Genomic DNA, 26,145 nt, shown 5'->3' on the forward strand with positions numbered 1-26,145 from the left:
GCCCACCAGACCCAACTCCTGATGTAACCAAAAATTTTAGAAAGAAAATACCTCCTTTCACTTGTACGTAAGTTCCACATTAACAATGTAATCGTCATTGGAGGGAGTCGTCAGTCCAGTCCGTTACAGTTTGTGGGCGACACCCTTGGTCGGCCTCAAGAGACCAGATGGGCGTCTGCGAGTTTGTGGATACTTCAAGGCTATGCTTAACCCTCAGCTACAGGTTGAAGACTATCCCCTCTCGCGTCCCGAGGATCTGTTCTCCAAGCTCACAGGGGGACAATTTTTTTCGAAGTTCAGTAGTGTCATATCTCAACTACGAACTTAAAACTTTCAGCACATGCCAGGAGCATGTAGAGGAACTCTGGCTCAAGTTTAAAAGAACAGTTGACCATGCAATGGATAGATGTGTACCCCAGCAGAACCATTCACAATGCGGGCAAACCTCTATGGTATGCAGTCACTGTAAAGACACAAAGATTACTGCATAGTATATGTAAAACAGCAGAATATTTTCAAGTGATCTTTCATAGAACTCAATGAAATTCTGTTCATATGTAAAGGTGTTAGTGGCACCAAAGGTAGTGTCCAGTCCCTAGCGAATGAGACAGGAAGTGAAATTGAGGTAGCAAACCAAAAGCTGAAATGCTTAACTCCGTTTTCAAATGTTCCTTTACAAAGGAAAACCAAGGAGAATTGCCCCCAATTTAATCCTTGTACCACTGAAAAGATGAATAAAACAAGTTATTAGTGTCAGTGGTGTTGAGAATCAACTGAAATTGGTAAAACTGAAAAATGCTCCACGGCCTGATGGAATCCCAGTCAGATTCTATACTGAATTTGCAGCTGAGTTAGGACCCTTTTCTAATTATAATCTGTTGTAGGTCCCTTGAACAAAAAACTGTGCCCAGTTCTAGAGAGAGAGAGAGAGAGAGAGAGAGAGAGAGAGAGAGAGAGAGAGAGAGAGAGAGAGAGAGAGAGAGAGAGAGGAGGAGGAGGAGGGGGGGTTTCAAGAGTTAGATATACACAGTTTGGTTCATTGACATGGAGGAAAATGCTCATGGTAAACTAATTCTTTATGAATTGTTCAGACATTGTCTTTGTTCTTGAAGGTTGTCGTTTGAATTTTTTCGAAGTTGGTGCTCCAGGACTCCACCATTCAGCACATCATGTGAGTCATAATGGTAGCACCAACTTTCATCACCAGTAATAATCTCTGACAGAAATGTGAGATCACATCTAGCTCTATCCAGTTCAACAGAAATTAGTCTTTCCTCCTCGTGTTCCTCTGTTAGTGTGTGAGGGCCAAGTTTTGCAGTAAGTTTCAGGAAACCTTCACATAAAATCTTACTAGCATCAATATTTGTTATAGACGGGTGATCAATTATGGAATCATCTTGCACTGAATCTCTGCCTTCATGAAACCTTCTGTGCCAGTTCAAATAACAACTTCTTGAGAGTGCCTCACTTGCATATACTTGTTTAATTATTGTTCTCGTTTCACCAAGGGTTTTCTCCAAGTTTAACACAGAACTTAATGTTCGCTCTTTGCTCACAATCAGCTTCCACTGTGTCAACATAACTAATATGTCAACAACCCAACTGTGTTGCTAAAACATAGCCCTGCCATCTTATGCAGCCCCTAAGTGGTGACTAGCTCCTAATTTATTGTTTCCTTGGGTAAGTGCATATGACTGGATCTGCAGCATGTTGACTTCTGAATGTAGTATTGACATTTGTGGACTATAATTTAGGTCCAGTGTTACTTAGGTAACAGGAACATTTCTATGTTACCTGCACCCCGAAACTTAGGAGTGGGAATGCCAAAGAGCAGTACTGCATTGTTCTTGTCAGTCAGTTTAGGTGTAGTAAATGTGTAAAGTGAAAGTATTAAATAGAAAACAACAATGTAGGAATTGTTACTTACTGTAAGGATGACCTTAAGTTGCAGACAATTGTGCCTGTCTGCAACTTGACATGTCTTCTTTATGGTAAGAAGCAATCTGCCTTTTCCTGCACTGTTGATATTTCGTCCTGTACTTTCCATTGTTTAAGTAGTAAACAGGTGATGTTTATAAGTGTTTCCCAGGCCACACAGTGTTTTACAACACGAAAAATTTATATTCCATCTCACTGACAACTCCTACAGTGAATTTCCTTCAAACAGAATCTTGTAATACAATATCTCAACATATAGCCAGTGTGCGCTCACGTATGCAGTTTCTACCTGGTGATGAACAACAAAATGATGATTGTCATTGTGAAATTACAGCTTATTTTGAGTATGCTGCGAATCATCATTAGGCATGCAACACTCAACGTATTAATAGCTCAGAACATGACAAATATAATTTAGTACAGCATTCTTTATAAAGTCAAGACATGTCGGGAGGTATTTTTTAAATGAAACTAATTCTGTAACATACAATATTTTCCTTATTTTTTGCTAGATGTCAGGGTACACAGATTCTGACTGACAGTAAAAACAGTACAACTGTAAAATCTTATCCCATTTATTTTTTAGTTATTTGGATCTACATATTTGAAATTATGTGCTATTGCAAATATTTGGTGTCTGTGAAAGCAAGCTAATGGGTTTTTTGCACTGTGTGTACAATAGAAGGTTTAAAGTCACTTTACTCCTTTTTATGCAACCAATTCACCCACATTTTCTTGGCCTCAGATGATAGTGGAGTAGTGCAACAGAGCAGGGCAGAGCTCCACATTGGGCCACTGCCGATGCACTGCTTTGCACCCAGTGCAGTGGGGCCAGGGAGGAGTGCAGCAGCAGGCATGCAAGCACGCTCGCTTGACTGTGTAAACAGAAAATACACAAGTTTCCCTATAATCTTTCTCAAATGATTTTTAAGAAACAATCCAGTAAAAAAATTTATTCTCACGTCATAGCTGTATTCGTCAGCTTCATGACGAACTGCTTATGATTTCGTTAATCATTGTCACTCCGATATTTCAAAATTAGGCAAGCTACTGCAAGAAAATCTAATAATATGCAATGAAAAATAGATGTTGCTATGAATGTGTGTGGTGAAAGTTAAATCATATGTTGTTGCATCCCAAATATAGCTAACATATTCAACTATTCTTTAATTTGGGATACAATCTATAACCAAGCCCATTCTAAAGAAAATGGATCGTTTATAGCGCATACCAATCCACTCGCATGCCTAGACAAAAGAGAATGAAATATTCATAATCCCTTGTATCTCAAATGGTTTGAGATATCGAAACAAAATTTTGGCAAATGATAGCACACAAAGAGGAGAGAAGGTTGCCACCGTCTTACTGTGTGGAACTTCCATATCTACTGCAATATACAAGTGCAATTATTATTTTAAGGAATAATGTAATTTAAGGTCAACTGCTGGTGAAATTAAAATTGTTACAGGTTCCTGTAAGTAGTTTTTGAGACATGGCTCAGGCATTCACAATAGGATTCATAACCATTGTCAGAATTGCAGAGTCAACTACCAGTGTTGTGGCATTGCCTCCAGTCACAACCCAAGTGCATTCTGAAAATTTTCTGAATACTGTAAGTGATTTATTCAACATTTAGAAATCCAAAGTGCAGTCCATGATGTTGACAAAATATATTAGTCTAAAACACCTTCTGGTACAACGTTTACAACTATAATATCTTACCTCAACCACCTTACATGCAGCTACAGGTCCTCCCAGGAAACTCATTAGAATCAGTTTGGGGTGGTATGGAAAGATTTCATTCTTCTAATGTATTTTGCTTGATGCAACAAGGGGACTTCAATATACCACCTGACTCCACTACCAAAGACATCAGGTCTCTGCCTTCCGTGAGATGAGGCTTATCCATTGTTGAGGCATTTTATCAACTCAAGTCGATGGGTTTTAGATCCAGGAAAAGAATATTTCAATACAAGCTTTTCCAGACCACAACGATCAACAGAATGTTCTTTTGGAGTAATGAATGCAAAGTGGAGCAAATTTTGAAAGTCAATAGAAACTTCACCAGAATTTGTTGATATTTTTAAATGTACACGTTCTCCACAAGTCATTGATGAAGGATCCCTGAGTGTTGTTGAACAGCAAATATAAATCAAGTGTTCTATACAAGGCACTTTTCAGACAAGATGAAATCTTCAAATAAAGTTGTCCAAATGAGACAGTTTCCAAAACTTTTTCATGTAATAAAACAATTTTCCCGTGTATGTCAGCTGTGCTCTTCAACTTTATCGCTGATCATTTTAAGACAGTAAAAGAAATAGATTACAGAAATGTATTCTGTACTTGTTTGTAATACTGCTGCCAACTCAGACAACTTGTCCACAATGAATCAATTGTCATGATACCTGTTTCACTGGTTCCATAAAGGACATCATGTAAAACGAATGCTATCAAGGCTCCTGCTGATTCCATTTTCCCAACAGCACAACAACGGAAACAAGCGCCAGCAACCGTACAGACTGCTACCAGCAACACCTGAACACAGCCGCAGTCACTACCACTGATCGCCACTCAGAAATATACATGTTAAATCCACTCCCCTCAACACTACCCTGCCTGCTCTACCACTATAATCACGTGCATTGAGAAGCAATAGTTTGTTTCATCGTAACTGCTCTGGTCGTAACTGCAAGCTTGTCTGAACAGGTATTTTTGAGTCTATGAGCAGCAATCCCTTATATTCTATCACTTCAGGCAGGAACTTGCATGTACTGCTGATTAATATGACTGAAGTATTTTACAGTGTAACCAACAGTACACTATTCACACAGATGGTTCAATTAGGAAAATCAGACAAAATGACATGTGCACTGCATTATGGATGTGTTTGATCAATACTCACAAAATTGGTTCAATATTTTGTTAAGAACGTTCTTGCAAAAATCCATTAACACAAAACATAATATGCCATGAATTTTAGAGATGATCTTTGAAGATAGATACAGGAAATTCTTCAACATTGATAACAATAAGAAGCAGTAGCCTTGGATTCTACAAGAAATTTGCATACTGTTACTGTACTAGTGTGCGCAGGTGCCTGCATGATGCCTGTGAGCCCTTTCAGCACATCAGTGAAACATCGATCCCACACTTCATACTCGTGTTGTTGAATATCCTGATAACTGGCAATGTACGAGGGCTCCACTGAGCCACTATTTATGTTTCTGACTCCTTAAAAAGCATTTATATGCTAAAAACTATCACTTCACAACTAATAGTTTTCCATAATGGATACTTTAGGAGGAAAGTCTCCTCAGCATACCTAAACTAACATGGAAATCAAATGTTCTACCTGGTCCCTGAAGCACATTGGACAGACTGCTAACACTAATGACTACACTACTTGCTGCCACTGCACAATCAACCTATCACCCACCTACATGCACACCACTATGGCAGTGTGTTGCTTAATAACAGGACAAACACCCTCAATGCCTGGACATTCAGAGTAGGTAGTAAATTGTGCCAGGTTGTGCAAAGAAATGCCTAAAAGGTAAGTACATCATATACTGCATAAGTTCTGTTAAATATTTTTTTTAACACACAATTACAGTGTGGCGTAAGGAAGATGACTTGAGCAGCTCTCCACTCACCACAACCGTCCACAGAACAATACTGTCAACATCACCTAAGTTTTATTTATTTTACTTCTTTTGGTGAGAAATGAGTGCCCGTAACACTTGAAACACTATATTTTTGAGAGAAATAATAAAACTAGAAATTGTGTAAACTGGGGAAAATATTTTTGTGAACATATATATTTTTTGAAGCAAACTTAAAAGAGTTGGTGCTGTAAACCAGGGTTTCCCAAAATGTGTTCCACAGTAAGCACTTGACAAAAAATTAATGTGGCATAATTTCCTTCAATTTCTTAAACTTTTATTATGATTTTTGAGTTATTAGTTATCATTTTAAACTGAAGAAAACAGTGAATAAAAAGTTATCATTTTTAAAATTTTTATTAACCTTCAAAATGAACAAGATGCTCCAACAAATTAACAGGATTCTCGAAGTGCTCCGCCAGAGGAAAAATCTGGGAATCTTTGCTCTAGACAAGTGTGTTACAAATGGTTCTCTGATTTGCAAAGTGACAACTTCAGCAATACCCCCAAGAGGCACCACTTACTTAATCGTGAGTTCTAAGCTCATAGGTAATAAATTCATAGTGTAAGTTTCAGGCCACCTTTTGTATAGCTTTGATTTAACCCAAGTGGAATTTCTAATAACACAGATTGGAAAGACAGTAACTTTCTATGAACAAAATTGTCCGGAGACATTTGATTATGAATGTGTGTAGCCACAAGAAAAATTTGGGAAACAAAGCAGTGGAAATTAAAAAATAAGTAACAGCGTTATGAAAACATTTACACCCATCATAAAGACATTACCAGAGAAAACCTGTTTTCCTTTGACCACTACAGGAAAGTCTACATACAGCAACTATATAAATCAAGTCCCTGCATCTAACTGGCAGTGAAAAGTGTTGTGTAAGTTGTGTGGCAGTATAATTTTTAGTTGTGCCAGTAACCAGACTCTCCTGCATATAACGTGGGTTTACACAGGAACATATCCCTTGCTGTCTCCTAGCCAACAATGGCACGCAAATTTGTATTTGTAAAAAATATTGTGCTAACATTTCAAAGCATAACATCACTGAATTCACACCAAAGATCAGTAAGACTATTGAATCAAGAAAATACATTAAACTGAGAGCTAAAAAAAATACAAAATTTATTTTATTGAAATGAAACTGTTGTACAAGTTTGTTCATTCGTTCAATCAATAAACATTAGACTTTGATAATTTTTTCCTGGCCTGAATAATTATCTGAGAGGTTTCTTCAAGTAACAAACTAATTACAAATTCTCAATGCTTTGAAACAAGTAAAGCATATGTCTTATTAAAAGTGCTTGTTTTAAAAGCCTTTCTTCACTTTCACTAAAACATATAACCTAAATGATACTTAAGCTCCTAATTTTACTAAAGCTAGCTAATTATGATTTTATCACAAACTGTGTTATTTTCTACACGTGTACCAACAATTTTGCTAATGAGTACCAGAATTTAGGTCACAGTATACTGTCACATGCATTCCACTCTAAACTGAACATACATTGACATTATGCATAAAATTCACTGATCACTTATTTTGAACTTAATGCATCAGGTACTTCCTGCCTAAAGTAAAAGTTTCCAAGAATTGGAAACACAGCCAGAAATGAATACAATTTTGTGTAATGCCAATTACATTTAATGTTTGCTACTCAATATTACAGCAATAAAAATGTCAATGAACAAAATAAAAATCTTTAACAGTCTTTATTGTATCTTCAGCACATGTGAAGTTGCTATTTAATCTTTTGTTTCCATAGCCTTCGCCACTTCTGAAGTAGTTATGATCCAGTTTGAAATACTCACCCAACCTGTCTGATCTACTGAATATGTCAATGGCTACAATAGTAGGAATCATGCCACATACACTGTAAATCGTTACCAGCCTCCAATTTCTTGCTTATCTCCTTTCTCACTGTGTGTTATGAGTAAAGTAAGTAACGTTAACTACACAAACATCAATTGTCAGTTCCTCTAATACAGATCCACAGTATCTACTACTGACCATTCAGTCTCAGTACACTGAAGACATTACAGTTATCAGACTTCAATTTATGGCTGTTTTACAGATGGAATGTACAATTTAACAATTTGTGTTGTGTGTAGTACCAAACTTTATCTTTGTGCCAAAGTAACAAACACTAGTGTTGCACCACTAATTTTACTGGCTTACAGCTAAACTTATACAGCACAAACTAATTCAACCACAACTAAAGTGGACTAAACTTCAAAGTGCACTGAAGAGAACACTGACTCAGCAAAACAGTAGCAATAACAGAAATAAGTGTCTGACCTTAAAGTCTCTCTCACAACTTGTGAAACTTTGAGAAATTCTCCATTGAGAACCAATGTAATAGAAGTGGAGAGTATTTAAAAACGAAACTTTGATCTGCCTCCTCCAAATCCACCACCACCACCTCCGCCGCCACCACCTCCGCCAAATCCGCCACCTCCAAATCCTCCACCTCCCATTCCAAAGTTGCCTCCTCCCATACCTCCAGAACCACCAGGTGAGGAATTCAGGAACAGTTCAATGTAACGATGTTGCATGTGTCCTTTGTCCTAGACAAACATCATAATTCATATTATAACAACCAAAATAATCAGTTTTTGACTATCAAATTACATTGCAATTCATATTATGAAGAATATACCTTCAAAAGTTAGTGCTTAGCACAAAAATTTACCTTTGACATTGCTTTTAATGCTTCATCATGTGTTGCAAATTCAACATCTGCTTCTCCTGACGCACGGCCACTGTTGTCGTATAGGAGCCTAATATTGACTGGTACAACTGGCCTGAAAAACTAATAGAAAAAGAGCCATTTCAGTACACAGGCCTACAACAGAACAAGTTAGACCACAATAAGAGTAATTACTTACATCAGCAATATCAGCCTGTGTTGCACGGAATGGCAGACCTCTCATGTGTATACAGTGGCCACCACCACCTCCACCACCATTCCAGTTTCCACCTCCACCAGAACGTCCTCCACGTCCCATACCCATGTTGCCAAATCCACCTGAATTCATACTCATGTTGAAGCTACTGCTACCACGACCACCCATGTTACCTCTCATTCCAGGTCCTCCACTCCCACCCCATGATGAATTCATGCCCCATGGACTTGGACCATCATCGAAGTCACCAAAACCACCTATAACGCAAAAAAAAAGCATGACTGCACAACAATTCTCCATCTACAAATAAAAACAAATATTCAGCAACTCTGCAATAACATTTCTGTCTGATGTCTGGATCTTATTTTCTCATACTGGAAAAATTTGGTTTGATTTGTGGTCTGAAATCTGATGACCATTTCAAAGTAAAAAAAGACTTTTTAATCCCCGACAGTGATTCAATAAATTCAAAACAAATCTGCGAAATTTAATTTTCGCATTTGACAATTTACAACAAAAAATAAAGAATGAGCAAAACAATAAATGTTTAATCCACTTTAGATATTTATGGTTTCATCACTGACTGACATACATTAAATACAAACAAGTCATAACTAAATCACTTATGAAGGAAGTAATAATCATATATTACATCTATTGGAAGAAATTTAGGCACACAAAACAGCAATCCTACATTAATTAGGAAAGATTCAGCAGTTTTTACACAGATATGCAACAAGGTTTCTAATACACACATTAGAGATTCGAAGTGAACATATTTTATGTTAATAAATGTACGTGATGAAGATGATGTTTGGTTTGTGGGGCACTCAACTGCGTGGTTATCAGCGCCCGTACAATTACCCAATCTTTGCTCAGTCCAATTTCGCCACTTTCCTGGATGATGATGAAATGATGAGGACAACACAAACACCCAGTCATCTCGAGGCAGGTGAAAATCCCTGATCCCGCCGGGAATCGAACCCGGGACCCCGTGCTCGGGAAGCGAGAACGCTACCGCGAGACCACGAGCGGCGGACGATAATAAATGTACGTGAACAATTAATGGCATGTGTTACCAAAACCTGAATCTTATTTAGATAACTATAATTTTACAAATTTTCTGTTCTTTACCATCTTAAAAATGATAGTGCACTATCTAATTTAACTGCCAAATCCAACTAACACATGCAGATAAAAAGCTAAACAAGAACAAGTGATTACCTTTGAAACTCCGAGATCCTCTACCCATATTATTATAGCGATTTATGCCACCAAATCTATCACCACGATCATAAGGAGCTGGACGCTGGTTGAAACCTCCTGGTCCTAAAGGACGCATCTTTGGGCCAATAGCGGCACGCACTTCAGAAAGGCTGCTGCGGAATATTTCTATGTACCTGTGTGTAACAGATTTGAAGGATGAGACGACATTCAAAAACAAAGGAAATCATAAAAATGAGAAAAAATAAGTATTTGGTTTTGTGCTATCTTACTGTGTACCTACTAACACCCTAAGAAAAAATATATGTATACTGGCAGTATCCAACTCAATTCTTCTACACACTGTTTATAATGGACGTATGTTTCTTCAAGGAACTTACACGAAGTGTTCCTTTTATTCTTTAAAACTGACATCTACTCATTTCAAGTATACTGCAAAAAACTACCAGGAATGGTCCAGAATGAAATAAGCTTCATTCAAAACCATCTATCTAAACTCAGCTGAACAACTATACAACTGTGATCTGGCTAAATGAATAATGAAGTTGTAAAATCACTGCAGTTTTCAACAGCTTATAATCCAAATGCTTTATTTCACACTTAGATACACTCAAAGTAAATTCCACCCACCTTTAACAGAGCCTGATGATTAGCTCAAAACAGAGGCCAATTTTTTGGGTCAAGTTGTCCTAAGTTTTGCTTACACATTTTCCAAAAGTTACTTACGTAGTACCTTAAGCTGATGTTATTAAGAGAATCATCACTTTGTACACCAAAAATTTGGCCTCACGAGCTCAGCTCCCGCCCATTCATCACTTGGATCCATTGTCTTGCATGGCCCCACCCCCAACTGGCCCATAAGGAACCCTTGGGTGTGTCCCTCTGGTGATTCATCTTAAAAGTAATGAATTTCTACCAACATTCCACATTAGAGTTTCAATTCATTCAACAGTGTAGTGTCTACTTTTTACACAATTTAATGAAACACCAAAATTAAGCCTATTTTTTAATATTAACATTTTTACATATTAACTGCCTTATGCATTTAATACCAGAGCATTTTTGCATCTACATAGTGGGATCTTAATCAGTAGGAAAACTACAGCATGGCTTACGCAACTGGATGTAAACAGGAATGTGCCCAAGTAGAACAGGGTTACAAAAATCCTCAATATGCAAATGTGAAGCAGGAAAAGCTGGCAATTACGTTCCAAGAACTATTACCATGTTCCAGTTTAAAAGCTGAGAAATTCCTTCCTTAGGCACTTCTTTACAATTTTTAAAAATTATTATAAAAATGCTTGTTATTCTGATATTTAAACATTTGCAGGTAAGGAGCTTAACAACCAGGACAAGTAACATTCAACACTTAAATGAAGCCTAGTCAATAATACAACAATGGTTTAGGAAAGTTTCTACCTGCAAAAATTTTTCCAAGCAAAACTGTTACGTAACACAGCAGCTCCAAAGTAAATTTAAACATTATGAATTTTACACTAATAAAAACACTTGTGTACAAATGCTAGGCAATATTTAAAACCCTCTCTATTTCTTCTCGCAATTATTACCTCAAATCATCGTAAATTCTATAGGACTGATCACCGCCTATTCTGCTGACTTGGAATATAGACTGTGTACGAGAGTCACATGTTGGTCCCTTGCATTTTTCAGAATACAGCTTTCCACAATATAACTTGCAATTTTAGTTTCTGTACTGGGAAGTACACAATCTGGCATGAGCACACACTACAGAAGCCATGCCCAGAAAGCGACCACCGAAGTCTTTTATTCAGTTACTTTAAAACAGCCCGTTCACTTCACTGCTCACAATAATTCACTGCTTTGAACTAATACAGGCCACTATTTCAGCACACGTTTCTAATCCACCTCTAAATGTGAGCATAACTACAGAGTCCACAACCTGCTTTATCCTGTAAGGCACATTGCAGTTTTCCTACTTCTTGTATCTGTAGCCAGTATGTAGTGCATGAAATAAAGACAAATTACACTCTCATATTTTCAAAATACTACTATGTGTCAGCCAATAAATTTGCACAGAACACTGAAATACAGAATTGTGTTGAAATGACACAGCCATTAGCTTAAAATGCGAGGAATACACAAAAGTATGAAATGGCAAAGTCACGTATGTGTATCATCCACATGTGACAAAGGGAAACTTTACCAAATGTTTACTGTAACAACAAAACAAGATAAAGGTGCCACATAGGTGACCAATCAGCTTTAAGATGCAGAATTATTCCAGTGTTCAACGCAATATGAAATTTACTACAGGTGCAACCCACTTTGTGGACAACATTCGTAACTAATATCCACACGATCCACTTTGCTAGAGGCATCTAGTATGGTGTAACAGCAATTATACTTAAGCAAGTGAAACAACACACAAATATCAGCATTAATGCAATAAATAATACTGTTAAATAACAGCACACCAAAAATTTACAGGGTTGTTTCACAGCACCATTAAGTTACAGCCACAAATTGTTTTGCACAAAGGCACTGACTAATAACAGCTGCTAATTAGTTCCTGCATACAAAGTGATAATGAATGTTAGAAAACCAAAGTCTGTGGTTGTAAATTCATCACATACACAATAAGAATTTCATTATGATCTGTGACCCCTGCCTTAGTGTCAATGTATCATGATAACCTAAGTCACTTCAAGCGTAACAGCTTTAGTGTATTCTGTGCACTGTACCAATATTATATGAAGCTCAATTAACTGGAAAAACTGAACATGTGAATTACTTGAAACCGAGACAGTTTCTGGAGTATTTCAATTTTGTAAAGCCTAGGACATTTTTACACAACTACAGCTGTGAGGAAGAATGTAACAAATGATAATTGTACGTAGGGTGGTATCTGCAAGAATATAAGCATGCAGCATTAAGCCAAAGACTGATTATTACGTACATTATTAGCTACAATAATAAGTCTCAAATGCTTGTATGAGTAACAACAGTAAAAACACGGGGTTCACAATGTTAAGACACTTCGAAGTATAAGAGAATGAGACATTGCAAACATAATTACAGTGTTTTCACTATAAAAATGTAAATGAAATGATACAAGCATAACAATATGAATGGTTTTTAATTTGCAAAATTGGATTAAATTCTGAAACATATCATTAATGAAGTAGTGTGTGATGTGTGGACTATAGTTTGAATGTTTTCTAATTACATGGCATACTGAAAAATACCACTTGTTAAATTACAAGAAAATTTTGAAATACATAAACAACAAGTGATACATTACAACAGATTCCATATTCAAGTAATATTAAAAAATTTCATTTGAGCCAGTAGGTATTGACAACTTTACCTTACCTGCATATAAAACTATACCTGGAATTTACATCTAGTAAGGATCTGAAATTACTGCCTACTGCACAAGGAGAAGCCTTAGGAAGGATTGCATTGCTTAATATGATATTGCTGATAAATACTTACTCAGTAATTTCAGATCCTTACAGTTTGACTTTTGAAAATAAATCCCAGTTATGAAATAAGTAAATGAATTAAAGACTAAAAGAGTGATACTGTATACCATAGAATAGGAGGTTGGGGTTCAGCCCACCCAGCCCTCCCTTCCATTGCATTGCACACGTTCCCCACCTGTGTCCTATTTTATCCTTGTGTTTCTGCAGAGCTTTCTCTGCCACTTCTTTGTTAACAAACTGTACGTAAGCCTCCCCAGTACTCCTTCCCGTGAAGTCAGTCGGTAGGGATATCCCGTTGGGTACTATCTCCAACCCTACCCAACCAATAAACAATATGCCCAGAATCAACACACAACAAAAGCATGTAAAACCTTTAGCAATAAAATATTATTCAGAAATAAAAGGGGCATTTGCAAAGATTTTATTTTAAGCAATATTTCAAACAGTGTATCATACATTCAGAAGTTCCTGTAATACAAATTTTATACACGACATTACCCATGATCACTTATCGTAAGAAGGCTCTTATCATACTACTTTTAACCAAAATGTTATACAATAACTTTTTCAATTCAGTTGAATATGCTATTATGTGAAATTTATGTGCAGAGGATCTACAAAAATATTTCTTTGAACTTCAGTATTCAGAACATAAGCACAAGAGTAACAACTGTGAGGAACTTCGGGAAAATATGATCCTACTGTTGCCCATACAGACAGTTACTTATCTGTGCCACTTGCCACATATCTAACACCAAGTACTTCAATACATCTCTTCAACCAATTAATAGCAATCTGTTTTCATGTGTCAAATTTACATTACTTGAAGAAATAAACAGGAAAAGAAGCAAGGACTGGATGAAGGAAGAGAATAATAAAGGAAGTACAACTAGGCCTTACCACTCAAGTACAGAGAGGAAAAATATAATATTCACATTTCAGATTCCACAGTCTGTAGATTTATGAAGTGTTAATGAATGTCACCTTCATCTACGAGTCACTGCTTTAAAAACAAATCTTTGCAAACAACCCCAACAAGATTAAAACAAAGAATACAATACTGTCAAAATAAAACACTCAAAATATTTGTCCTTCATAATTAAGCCAACTAACATTCAATTTTCGAGGCAATCAAAATTATGCAATCGGTGAGCACATTTCTCTAGAAGATTACAGTGATTACTAAAACCACAAATTATCTTAATAAATATGAACACAAATGATTTCAAAAACAAGCTACTACTAAATTAAGTCATACCTGAGAAAAATTGAGCTATTTCCTCCTTAGAGCAGCCAAATGGTAGGCCACGAAGTCTAACACAACCATCATCCATAGCATTTTCCAAATTTAGTCCACTGCGTTTTACAACCCACTCCATCTCTGACCGCTTAACTTTAAACACTGTAAAAAGGGTAACATTTCAATACTTCATTATAATTACTTTGCAAACACACTGTACTTCACCTCCGTAACAGCATTTTTGATAATTTAACTATTCTAAAAATTGGTATAAAATGATAACATGAAAAAGTTATGATACTATTTCATAACTACTATAACTTTATAAGGGAGAGAACTCTTCCAAAGACAAAAATTAACTGTTACTGTGAATTTATTCCTGAATTAACTGTTCACTTGCAAGCTTTAAAAATCATGTAAAAAAAAAGACAGGGAGCAGAAAATGTATGAGTCCTTTTATACTATATGCTCATGAAAATATCAAGGAAGGTTGGATTTCTGACATCACCTGTCATCATAAAGATGGCATGGGAAGGTTCAGCCTGCAGAAGAGGCAATTTGGTCTTTATATTTCGCAAAGGAAACTTTAAACACTTGCTTGAAATAATCTGGAGGAAACAACAGTAACTGATTCAACTTGCCTGAAAAGGTTTGTAACATACTGAAATGTTGCTTCCAATGAACATTCAACAGTGTTGCTTGTGTGAGGCACTTCAATGAACTTCACTACAATCACATGAGAATTTAACATTCTACTGACTAACCTAACAATAAATGAGGGGAAGAGGGGGAGGGAGGGTAGGGGGCATGATTGATCACCACTGCTTTACTAAATGATGCGATGATAATTTTTTGTATTTCTGATTGACAAATACTGTAAAGTACACTCCAATAAGATCCCAGTATAACTGCTAGACAAGAGTTTAATGTTTATCATCATTTTCAATTAATTGCTTGCTATTTTCAATTGAAAGGACTTAAGCCTCGCAGGAAAGAAGTCACATGATGAAAAGATGTCCAGTCACGTGAATAGAAACCAGTTAGCCAAATTCTGTCCTCTAACCAAAGCCTTCAAGTAGCTTGTTTTCAGCTTTACAAGGTATCGCACACAGAGGAATGCTACAAAACAAACATCCATCCTTTTACTAAGGCACAATGAGATGTGTGTATTATTTCTTTTACTCACCACCTACAAAAGCAACTTTAACAGTAATTTTCACTCCATTAATGGAGTGTAAGTGTTATCTATTAGTCCCGCTAAATCACTATGCCAGCTTTCAAGAAAGCAGAACTGTTAAAAAGCTATGTATCCCACAGGACACTCCCAAATGACCAATTTCACCTCTCCTATTGAATTTTAATTACAGTTCCTAGAAGAGTGACATTCAGTTTCAACCAAATAGCACTTTTATGAGTGGGATTTCTGCCTCAAACGTTCCTACTGACACTACCCTTTTTATTTGCACGTTTCCATAGTGCAATTTCCTGTCACGACATCTTTTACAGAACTCTAAAAATCACAATGACCAAATAGTTCACTGATTTTTTACGAAAAAGTCCAGCCAAGGAACTTTTTTAAAAGTATGGCCTAGAAATCTCCCAAACATCCCATTTTCATCAATTAACAAAAATTTCATCTGCACTAAGTGATCCGCTATTAAGGAATTCCTTCAATCAGTCCAGGTGAAACTATCATTTATATCTACATCATACTTCCAAACCCATCTACCAGTGCACGGCAGAGGGCATTTCCAGTATGTTAATGGATCCCCCTTCCCTGTTCCAACTGCGAATGGTGCGTGGGAAGATTCAAATCTATTCTTAGTTTTCGTTTGATAATTCTGAAAAGCTATTATTTCTGCATATGGTACACCATCACAGAAAATGTTACCATTATGTCCACACAAATTAATTGCATTGTATTGTGCTGAATTCTACACTGTGGAAGTTTTGTGTAGTGATGGCCAGCCAAAGAAGAAAGCTTGAACATGTTTTGATTCCATGTGAATGATTGTAACCCACGACTGTGAGGTAACCCAGGACAAAAAGGTCAGCATCAGTAATACTGTCTTTTTAATGCAGATGAGTTCAGCGAACAGCACAGCTGTCATCAGTGCATTATAGGTAGTCACGTGGACTACATATGCACTGATGACAGCTTCATTGTTTTCTGAAATCTTGATGTGCAATAAAAATTATGTTACGACTGATATTGACCTTTCTGTCCTAAAAACTTACAGTTCAGCAGAAGCTGACAAATGTTTGTGATGACAGCCCTAATGTTAAACTATTCAACACGGCAACAAAATACAACTGGCCACCATCACCTTTGTGCAGTAAATACAGCATAATTAACAAGCATTCCTGAATGCTGAAACTCATGGCTCTTCTGCACTATAAAGTGACAGCATTTGTCAATCATTAAAATGAGCCTCCACAGATTCCATTTGAATGTACAGTTATCAGTTTCAAGCCAAAATATGTTTAGTTAACAAAGTGTGCACGCTATATTGAGTTTTCCACTTGGTTCTCTCAAGTCTGGCATTCTGTATAGGATCTGTTATGGTAAAGTGACAATGGAAGATGACTTGACAATTACTTGCAGCTGTGTTGCTTCTTTAATTCTTTCTGAAAAGGAGATCAAAATTTTATTTTCTTCAGTATACCACAAGGAACCACGTGAAGCTCCAGAACGTTCCAGTTTTTATACTGAAACACATACACAGCCACCCATCTCTCCACTACCCCCTCGACATTGGAATATTCAACATTCTGTACCCAATGTTCATGAAGATTCCCGAAACCTTCAATAAATCCAAATGTTCCTTTTTTCATTAAAGTTATGATGGCAACAGATTGAATTCATCTGACAGGTGGAAACGTGACTGTGAAAGCTGTACAACTACCAGAGGGAACAATGCAGTGTCGCCAAATACTGGTCTCTCTCAGACTTACGAAACACCCTCTTACTAATAAAATGGCTTCACAAAATGAGAAGTGGAAACATTCCCCGAGTGGAAATTTATTACAACAGGAAGTCCAAGAATGAAGATTTTCAGCGCATGAAGATTTCAGGGCAGTGAATGGTTGGTAGTACAGAAAAAAGTTATAATCACCATTACCAAAATTAAAGTGATGGAAGTAAAATTGGAAAGTATTTAACAGTGAAAGGCAAATACTTTGCCATGACTAATAACCAACACAAGCCCAGAAATATTTCTTCATGCCTGATGGAAGCAGGTTCCCCTACAGTTTTCCCCTCAAATACACTCATACTGTTAAGAGGGGAAAGTATCATGGAAGCAAAAAAATCAGTGATGGCCTTATGTGTTAATAGTGACAACAGTGAAATCTGAAGCCACTAATAACAGGAAACATCTGAACTCCCTATGATCCTCTCGATCTTGGCACATTTCATTCCATGGAAGTCTAATATGGAATAGCTGCTGTGCAGAAGTTAACTTCATTCCTTGAAAGAAAGGTTGGTAATAAGAATGAATATTTGACAGGCTGTGAATGTTCGTTGCTGCCTGGAGAGGTATACCAACACACTGTTGAACCCTGCTGGCTGTTGGTCAGTATCAGCTGCCAGAGACTTACCCCAACGTTACAGGTAGGTAGGTAGGTATACCAGCAAGTGTGACTTTTCCGGACACCGTTGTGATGGTGACATACTGACTTTGGCACATCAAAGGGAGGACCAAGGCTTCAATAAAGAATCAAGCAGGGCTGGTAGCATGTAGGGGAGATGGTTTAATTTAGCAAGTTTTGTTGCCGCTGTTAGAAACTAATTTTCTTCATTCAGTGTAGATGAGTCAAACACATACCATTACCTCAATTACAAGTAATTAGATCTACATTGTACTGAGATCTCCCATAGCAATGAAGTTGCACACTAACTTCAAATGCAGATCAGTTAGGTAAAATGTTCATGTATGATTCACATACTTGTTGCATCAAGCAAACCCAAGTACACCGTCAGGACAGTCATGAGGAAACTGACCAAACCCCTCGAAAACCTGATTCCTTAACTGGTCACCTACCTCAACAAGAAAACAGCTTCTGCACATATTGTTTAAATTAAACTGTTTACCTGGTTAAGACATGAGAATTATGAACCAATAAAAATTTGATTAAATTAGACTGTTTATCTGGTTAAGACATGACAATTATGTTTTATTTCTTACTCTATATCATTCTGTTATAACATTACAGGAGTAATAACACTGAAAACATGAGACAAGTCTTCAAATGAGGAACAATAAACATTTATTTAAAGATCTTATGAGTAGATGGAAAGTTCAGATGCAAGATCATTGCACTTTTGTACAAGTTTCTCCTCAATAATATTTTAATTGGAAACCTTGTTTATTAGCTCATAAAAATGTTCTTACCTTCTATATATCTGTGTCCAATGTGATCTCTGTCCTTTTTGCAAGCCTTCTCTATGTCCTCATCACTTTCCATCTCCACATATGCCTCACCACTCGGGCGCCCTTCCCTGGACATTGTCATGTGTATTCCAAGCTTGCCGTCTTTGATACGACAATCATCTGAAACAATTTTTTCCTTCTCTAGTACTAACAACAAAATTTCTACCAAAAGACTTATTTGAAACCACCGTATGTTACAACTGCCAGATAGTGACCCTGTTCTTAATATAGTGTAAAATTTATTCATTTACTTAACACATTTACAATGTGTATAAAATTTGTAAACTTAATACCACAGAAAACGTTAACTCATACATACAAATGTAAATATAAACGAAAAGGTTTAATGACAATACAACCGCAGCATGTCATGGCCTTGCTGAAAGAACCACATATGCACATACTTACAAGAAACCACACGAAACCAAAATTAAGAAGGTATGGCAGTGTGGAAAATAAACATTTTGATAAGGGTAATTACTTTATAATTAAATGACTGTCACAAGAACATTCAGTTAACATTTTCACACAGCCAATTAGTGAGACCTAATCTTACATTTAATAACTAACTTTTTAATGAAGAAAACTAGGGGTTTACCGTCCCACCAAGTGTGAGGTCATCTGCCACAGAGAATAAGCCCACACTGAGGAATGAAACTGGTCATGTATTTCCCAAAGTAACCATAAAAGCATTTGCCTTAAGCTAATTAAAAATGCCACAAAAACTGAACTAGAAGTCTGTAAAAGATTTGAAATTCTGTTCTGAATATGATTCCAGTGTTACACCACATCACTACCGCATCTGGTTTTAATGGTATCGAGATTATCATGAAAAAAACGTGAAACTCATGTTGAGGTAGTCAACTGCATTACCAAGTGAAATTATCATATGTGAGGAAACTTTATGAAGAGCATTGCAAAAGGTTTTATGTGTCCCTCCATCAGGATACGAGTGGCATACTATTTCATTTCAAATGGGATGAGTGGTTTCTTCTGAACAATAGATTTCCTCCTCTAGTCTATCAGGAAGATTAAATGACCTGTGAAAGTGTTTTCACTGACTGAATATAATTCATAGAACGCAAAAATAAATTTAATAGGACTCATGAGTCAACAGCTCATATTCCAAACACTTTGCAGATATGTTGCTAACTAGCAAACACCTTTGCAGATATTTTGTAACAAGATATTCCCACACTTCCCACGGAACAAGCATCCCTCCAGCACAACAGGAGTCCACAAACAACAAAGACTACCATATTTACTCGAATCTAAGCCGCACCTGAAAAATTTGACTCGAAATAAAGGAAAAAAAAAAAAAAAAAAATTTCCCGAATCTAAGCCGCACCTGAAATTTGAGACTCGAAATTCAAGGGGAGAGAAGTTTTAGGCCGCACCTCCAAATCGAAACAAAGTTGGTCCATTGTAATATGAGACACAATTTAGGTCGAATGAATGACGATACAGCTACAGTAGTTTGGTTCCAGTCGTAAGCTTAGCAGTTAAGCTTTACCACGTAGCCATTGCTATGCGTCAGGCGCTCCGTCTGTATTTATACGGGTACCTTTCCTTTTTCACGTGCTTCGTCTGGTTTGAATCGATTGCTTATTTTGCTTTGATCTGATAAATGCCGTTTTCTTTGTTATAGGTGTTTGCGTCACTCTTAAGCTGAAAATGCATTACTGCACTGTGTCATGCATTGTTTGTCGCATTCTGATAGTGCGTGTTTACGGCCTGTCGCGGCTCGGCTTGCTTTTGTGCGCGGTACCGCCGCGTACAATAAAAAGAAGAGAGGAATCGTCTCATAAGCGAAACAATGACAAGACTGCTATTTGTTGTTACTTACACTGCTGCTTTCTTTCATAATGATCAACAAGAATCAAATAATAGACTGCGTATGATAGAACATGTTCTGATCGAGAGTTAGGCGAAAATTTTTCTCCGTTTGAAAATCTTTGCGGCTGCTTCTTTATTACATCAAATTCTGCACAGAAATTAGAGTCATCTTAGATTTAAAAATCTAAGTCACTTGCCGTGCTTCATTTCTGGCTGTATCACTATTAGGCATAAGAATATTACGAATATAAACATGAGACGATACGTATATTCTTCCGCGTTTGCTGTTGCCTCACTCTAGTTTCGTGGTTTATTAGGCAGACAGGATTTAAATGATATAGCAGCAAACACGAAAGAATACATGGCAAAATGTTTATATTCGTATTATTCTTATGGTGAAGAGAATACTGTATGTGATTCAAATTTCATCAGGTTCCTATTAGCAACCATCTCTTCTCACAGATAGGAAAAAATTCAGAACGTAGAGTTGGCCATATTGACAAACATCCCAAACAGTCTTGCCAGTCAGATTTTCGTAGTACACTGAAATTGTGGTACATTCGAAGATGAACAATACGGAATTTGTATTTACTTCGTTGGATAATGTATGAAAATGCAGTGGTCGAAACTCGTGACGGAGAAAAAACCTCGTCTTCCACTTTTTTTAAAAAAATTATTTACTGACGCAGAGGTTTTGGCGCCAGTATTTATCTTTGTGCCTACAAAATTGCCTGCGTAGCGCTACATATATTCGACGGCAGAAGTTAGTTGTGGCGGCACCTACCAACATTTTTCAGAACTTCCGCTTGCTTTGCACTCGATTCTAAGCCGCAGGCGGTTTTTTGGATTACGAAAACCGGAAAAAAAGTGCGGCTTAGATTCGAGTAAATACGGTACCTGCCACACAGGACACTCAGCTGCAGATTATGGATGGATGTGCGTGCGCACACACATGCACAAACAGTCTGACTGCTGGACTGCACATCAGTTGTTTGTCCACCCTCATCCACAAGCACCCAGCTGTCTGTAAGTCGTTACTCAAGCTGCAAGCGATTGGTCACAAACTGCACACAAAAGTAATATTTCCATTTATATTGTATATGACAATGAACCCTGTATCAGTGTGGGGTTAATCCCTGCTGACTAAATAAAATGTTTTTTTCCTGTAATATATATGACAAAAAATGTTTTAATGGGGAAAAGGACTAAGCAAGCTTCAGATACAGCAAAATGAACCGTCTGCAAGTTGTGAACTAAGTTCTAGACTAAAGCAATGAGTAAGAATTACCAAGAGTGGGTTTAACTTTTTGAAACAACCTGTTCAGTTGAGCTGTGGTGGTTCTCTCACAATGTATCAATATCAGTATTTGTATGATGTTTGAGTAACACATTGCCGTTTCAGCACAGCGCCACCTCATGTGGCAGTTCCTGGCGTGGTGGCCAGTTTGGTGGGAAGTATGAGCTCAGTAACGAAGCTGTAACTAGCTTTCCATGCAGCCTCTTCGCTGTGGTATTAGTTGTTGACAGGCAATCAATACTGGGGTCATGTTTGAAGTAATTGAGTAGCAAGATGGCTTGTGCTGCAATTTATCAAAAGGGTGCCAAGCTGTCAGGGCAGTGCTCACTGTCATTTTGGTCTGTCTTCCCTGTTTGTTGGGTACAGATCTGGTAGACATTTTAAACTGATTCATTGGCTGATATCTCAACTATAATTTGTTGTTTGTGTTAACCTTATTTATCCATGGTGCTTGTGGTCAATTTCATCTCAAATCATACAGGTCAAGAGTGCCTGTGTCACATCACTATTTCAAAGTTTACCGAAAAAATTATCTTGAAGTCCCACGCAGTAACTCTCCAAAATACAATATTTTGATTTTCTGGTGACTTGTTAAAACCCTGCAGATATCTCTAAATAAGAGTATTTGTGAAAATGCAACGAAAGGGAAAACTAAAATAAAAAGCCAAAAGTGATATAGATCTGTAGTTATTTTCAATAAATACTTTGTTCTCAATACTACGAGACATTAATACATATACACTTCTGAGCTTTATCTTTTTTTTTTGGAAAAGAACTATGGTCACATAATGTTAACTGTCTTGAGAAATGATAAAGTGGAAGGACTGTCAATGTATTTGTACATTAAGATGAAAGATTTTTTGGTTATTCAGAAATTATTTTCTCCAAAATCCCCATCCTAAATGTTCTAAAAATTTCATGGTACATTATTGGTAATTGTATTTAGAGAATGTACAATCAGAGTGGGCAATATTTGCTTGTACAAAATGTGAGAGATTTTTTGGGTATACCTAGCTCAACTCTCAAACTAAAAAAATCATTGACACACAATTTCAAGTAAATGTGATGCACAACTGGTATTTCTGAATCAAAACAATTACTTTACCACATAAGAGAATTGGAAAACAATTCATAATTTTCTTCAAAAGCATTTTAAAACAAAAATGAGATCTAGAATATTTATATCCATTTTTTCTTTTTATGATAGTATTCACAAATTATTGTCTTGTATCACGATTTTACTTCATGACTTTCCATGAATTAAAATTGCCTACAACTTAATCAACACTGCATCATTGAAAACAATATGCTTTTTCTTGAAGCTGTATAAACAAGCTGAATTTGCACATGGACAAGGAGGATCCAACAAGGGCAGTACTTGGGATATGGGAACTGCACACTGCTCATAAGATGGCCATTTGAAAGCATTAGCAGGACCATTAGGTGTCAAAGGTTATATCTTGCAGTTCATGACACACACTTATATGTACCACCCACCATTGTCATACACACAAGAAATGAAGTGGCCCACTACCAAGTCTTCTAAGGTATACTGTGAACTCTGCATTTCACACAGTGTAATAGGCTGCTTTTTGTGGAGAACTGTTCTTGCAATGTTTCACTCCAGGATGCAACCCGGTAGTGACTTGATTGAATCCCTACAAGAAGCTTCAAAGCAGACCACTTTTTTTAAACAATTCCCTTAATGTACTTTCATTTAGAATTAAGAGTTTCAGATTTGTTACAAATGTTGATATGATGTGTACCAATCCAGTAGCACCTATTATAGCATCAACAGCTTCATGCCGGAGATTAAATCTCGTTGCAAGATGTTTACGAAGACCACCTATCCCATCACATGCACTTTCTATGACTTGTTGCTGAAAATACCCTCTTTTTGTAATTCCTGTACTACAGTATTGACCAAGCTATAAACCGAAAGCAGTTTTTAAAATGATATGCTGTACCACCAGACACACACATCTAGGAAATGCATGGCCTCTAGATACTAAGTCAACAATTATCATGCTGACAGTGTAGCATGCATGTGCACTGTCATGAATGAGAGTGTCACTGATAATAGCAAAAGAGTGTGATGTTCCTAGGAAGTGAATACTGATATCTGTGATGTGTGCCAGTGGTAACATTGAATTTCATGTTGCAAAAGCAACATACCAGTTTTCAGCAAAGTCGAAATGAAATAATGTGTCATTCTGGGATGTGGCCAATTTTACTTCTACTGTGGCCTGTCTCTGAATCCTCCAGTGTTATGGTGAGCTATTCCTTTCATGAACCAATGCCTAACCTCTGTAACAAACTTCTCCAGCTCTACTGTCTTCACCAACTTTCCTGCCTCCCACAATACACAGGTTACATTATTGTCAGGATCCTGAAGGTGTAATGCTTCAACAGTCATCACTTCAGCACCAGGACACATTGCACACTCCTGCAACTACCATTTATCTTGTGGCTCTTGGCATACATACAAAAGCATCATGTTCATTTCTGTGAACTACTTTCACGTGACACTGCTTATGACTTAACAAAAGTTTCAAATTAGTGCAGCAAATACATGTGCATATCTCCTTCACCAGCATTTTACCCATTTTGGATGTAAGGAGCAGAAATTTGCAAGACCAATTTTTACATTTGGGTTATTTTCATTAGGAGATAAATGACTTCTCCTATTTCTTATCTTTTCACCTTTCTAACCTTTTCACCAACAGATAACATCAGCCTAGTTATGACTGTGCTTGCTGCAATATTTGTCGTCACTTAGGTAATATTCCAGAGCAACAGCAGTCTTATCATATTGCAACAGATGCCCACAGTAAGAATCTAGGCATGCTCAAAAACCTCTTGACTTTGAGCTCTTGAAATTCAATAATGTGAGGAAGTATTTCTGTATCTGCTGCTTCGAGTAACTACCTGGTATCAGTGTAAATGACTATCTTCTAAGTACACGTGGATGCTGAGATAGCAGTATTTAGGGTTCAAAACAACTCGTCACATTTCATGAACATCCTCAGTTTATGCACCAAGTTCATCTACATTATACACTCAAAGTTTTTAAGATGTTGCTTGTGTAAAACTTGTTACAATTTCTTCCACTTTCCTTTTTACATACTGTTTTCTTCTTGTGCTTTTTATGTTTCCTGGATGTTTAAGAGGGATATAGTACGGGATACAGCAGAAATGCTAAAATTCAACATATCAACAACTTCACACACGAATATAAACATCTGTACTGTATTGTTCAGTTTCACATTCGGATGATGGTGATCATTCAGGTGGGTTGTCACTAAATTTCCTCTTGTAGTGGGTATAGCAATTCCTGAGCAATGGATGTGATACTAATTTCCAACAACTATGAAGTGTTTCCCACTCTTCTTAAACACCACCTACCTGAGTGTTTTTCATATACACACACCTCACACTTTCACTACTGTATTTCTTCCCTGACATTGTAGCTAACAGAAAGCTCAAACCAAACTGAAAGCATTATGGTAGGTGTGCAAGTTCTAACTCATTTGTCATAAACAGAAGTGCTGGAAACAGTGTTGCCAACATGCAAATTTTACACTAGAAATTCAGCGATGCAAAATATGCAGAACGCTGGAAAATATTTAACACTTAACATACAAAAAAATTTCCCACTGCATCTGCACTGACTACTATCATATTAACCAAACAATATCTTGTCTAATTCTCAAAAGTTTTCAGATTGGGCTTTTGAGTAAATAATTCATAAAAACTTATAAAAATGCATTTTTTATATTTTTAGTAACAGATATCAACATAATACAGATAGCTGAAGCGGAGAAGACACTGTTTATAATTACATTAGTTGTTGTGGTCTTCAGAGAGATTGGTTTGATGCACATCTCCACACTACTCTACCCTGTGCAAGCTGCTTCAACTCCAAGTAACTATTGCACCCTACGTCCTTCTGAATCTGCTTAGTGTATTCATCTCTTGGTCTCTGGTGATTCTAGTCAACATTGTCACAAGCTTTCTATAAGTCTACAAATGCTAGAAATGTAGGTTCACTTTTCCTTTATCTTCTAAGATAGTCATACGGTTAGTATTGCCTCACGTGTTCCAACATTTCTATGGAATCCGAACTGATGTCAGCTT

General features: G+C 36.9%; 1 protein-coding gene across 2 annotated transcripts in view; it reads right to left on the reverse strand.

The window, feature by feature from the left end:
• Positions 1-6,705: 6,705 nt before the first annotated feature.
• The window catches only part of LOC126089177 (heterogeneous nuclear ribonucleoprotein H-like), a 32,916-nt gene continuing 13,476 nt past the window's right edge, over positions 6,706-26,145 (reverse strand). For both annotated transcript variants that reach the window (XM_049906892.1, XM_049906891.1), the window contains exons 3-9: positions 18,837-18,995; positions 14,461-14,604; positions 13,378-13,516; positions 9,736-9,911; positions 8,494-8,768; positions 8,298-8,417; positions 6,706-8,172 (exon numbers count right to left, since the gene is read on the reverse strand). In XM_049906892.1, coding sequence (XP_049762849.1) covers positions 7,981-8,172; positions 8,298-8,417; positions 8,494-8,768; positions 9,736-9,911; positions 13,378-13,516; positions 14,461-14,604; positions 18,837-18,995 — 1,205 coding nt within the window. In that variant the 3' untranslated portion in view covers positions 6,706-7,980. The remainder of the gene's footprint in view (positions 8,173-8,297; positions 8,418-8,493; positions 8,769-9,735; positions 9,912-13,377; positions 13,517-14,460; positions 14,605-18,836; positions 18,996-26,145) is intronic.

The sequence above is a fragment of the Schistocerca cancellata genome, chromosome 1, assembly GCF_023864275.1.
Source record: "Schistocerca cancellata isolate TAMUIC-IGC-003103 chromosome 1, iqSchCanc2.1, whole genome shotgun sequence".
Lineage (NCBI taxonomy): Eukaryota > Metazoa > Arthropoda > Insecta > Orthoptera > Acrididae > Schistocerca > Schistocerca cancellata.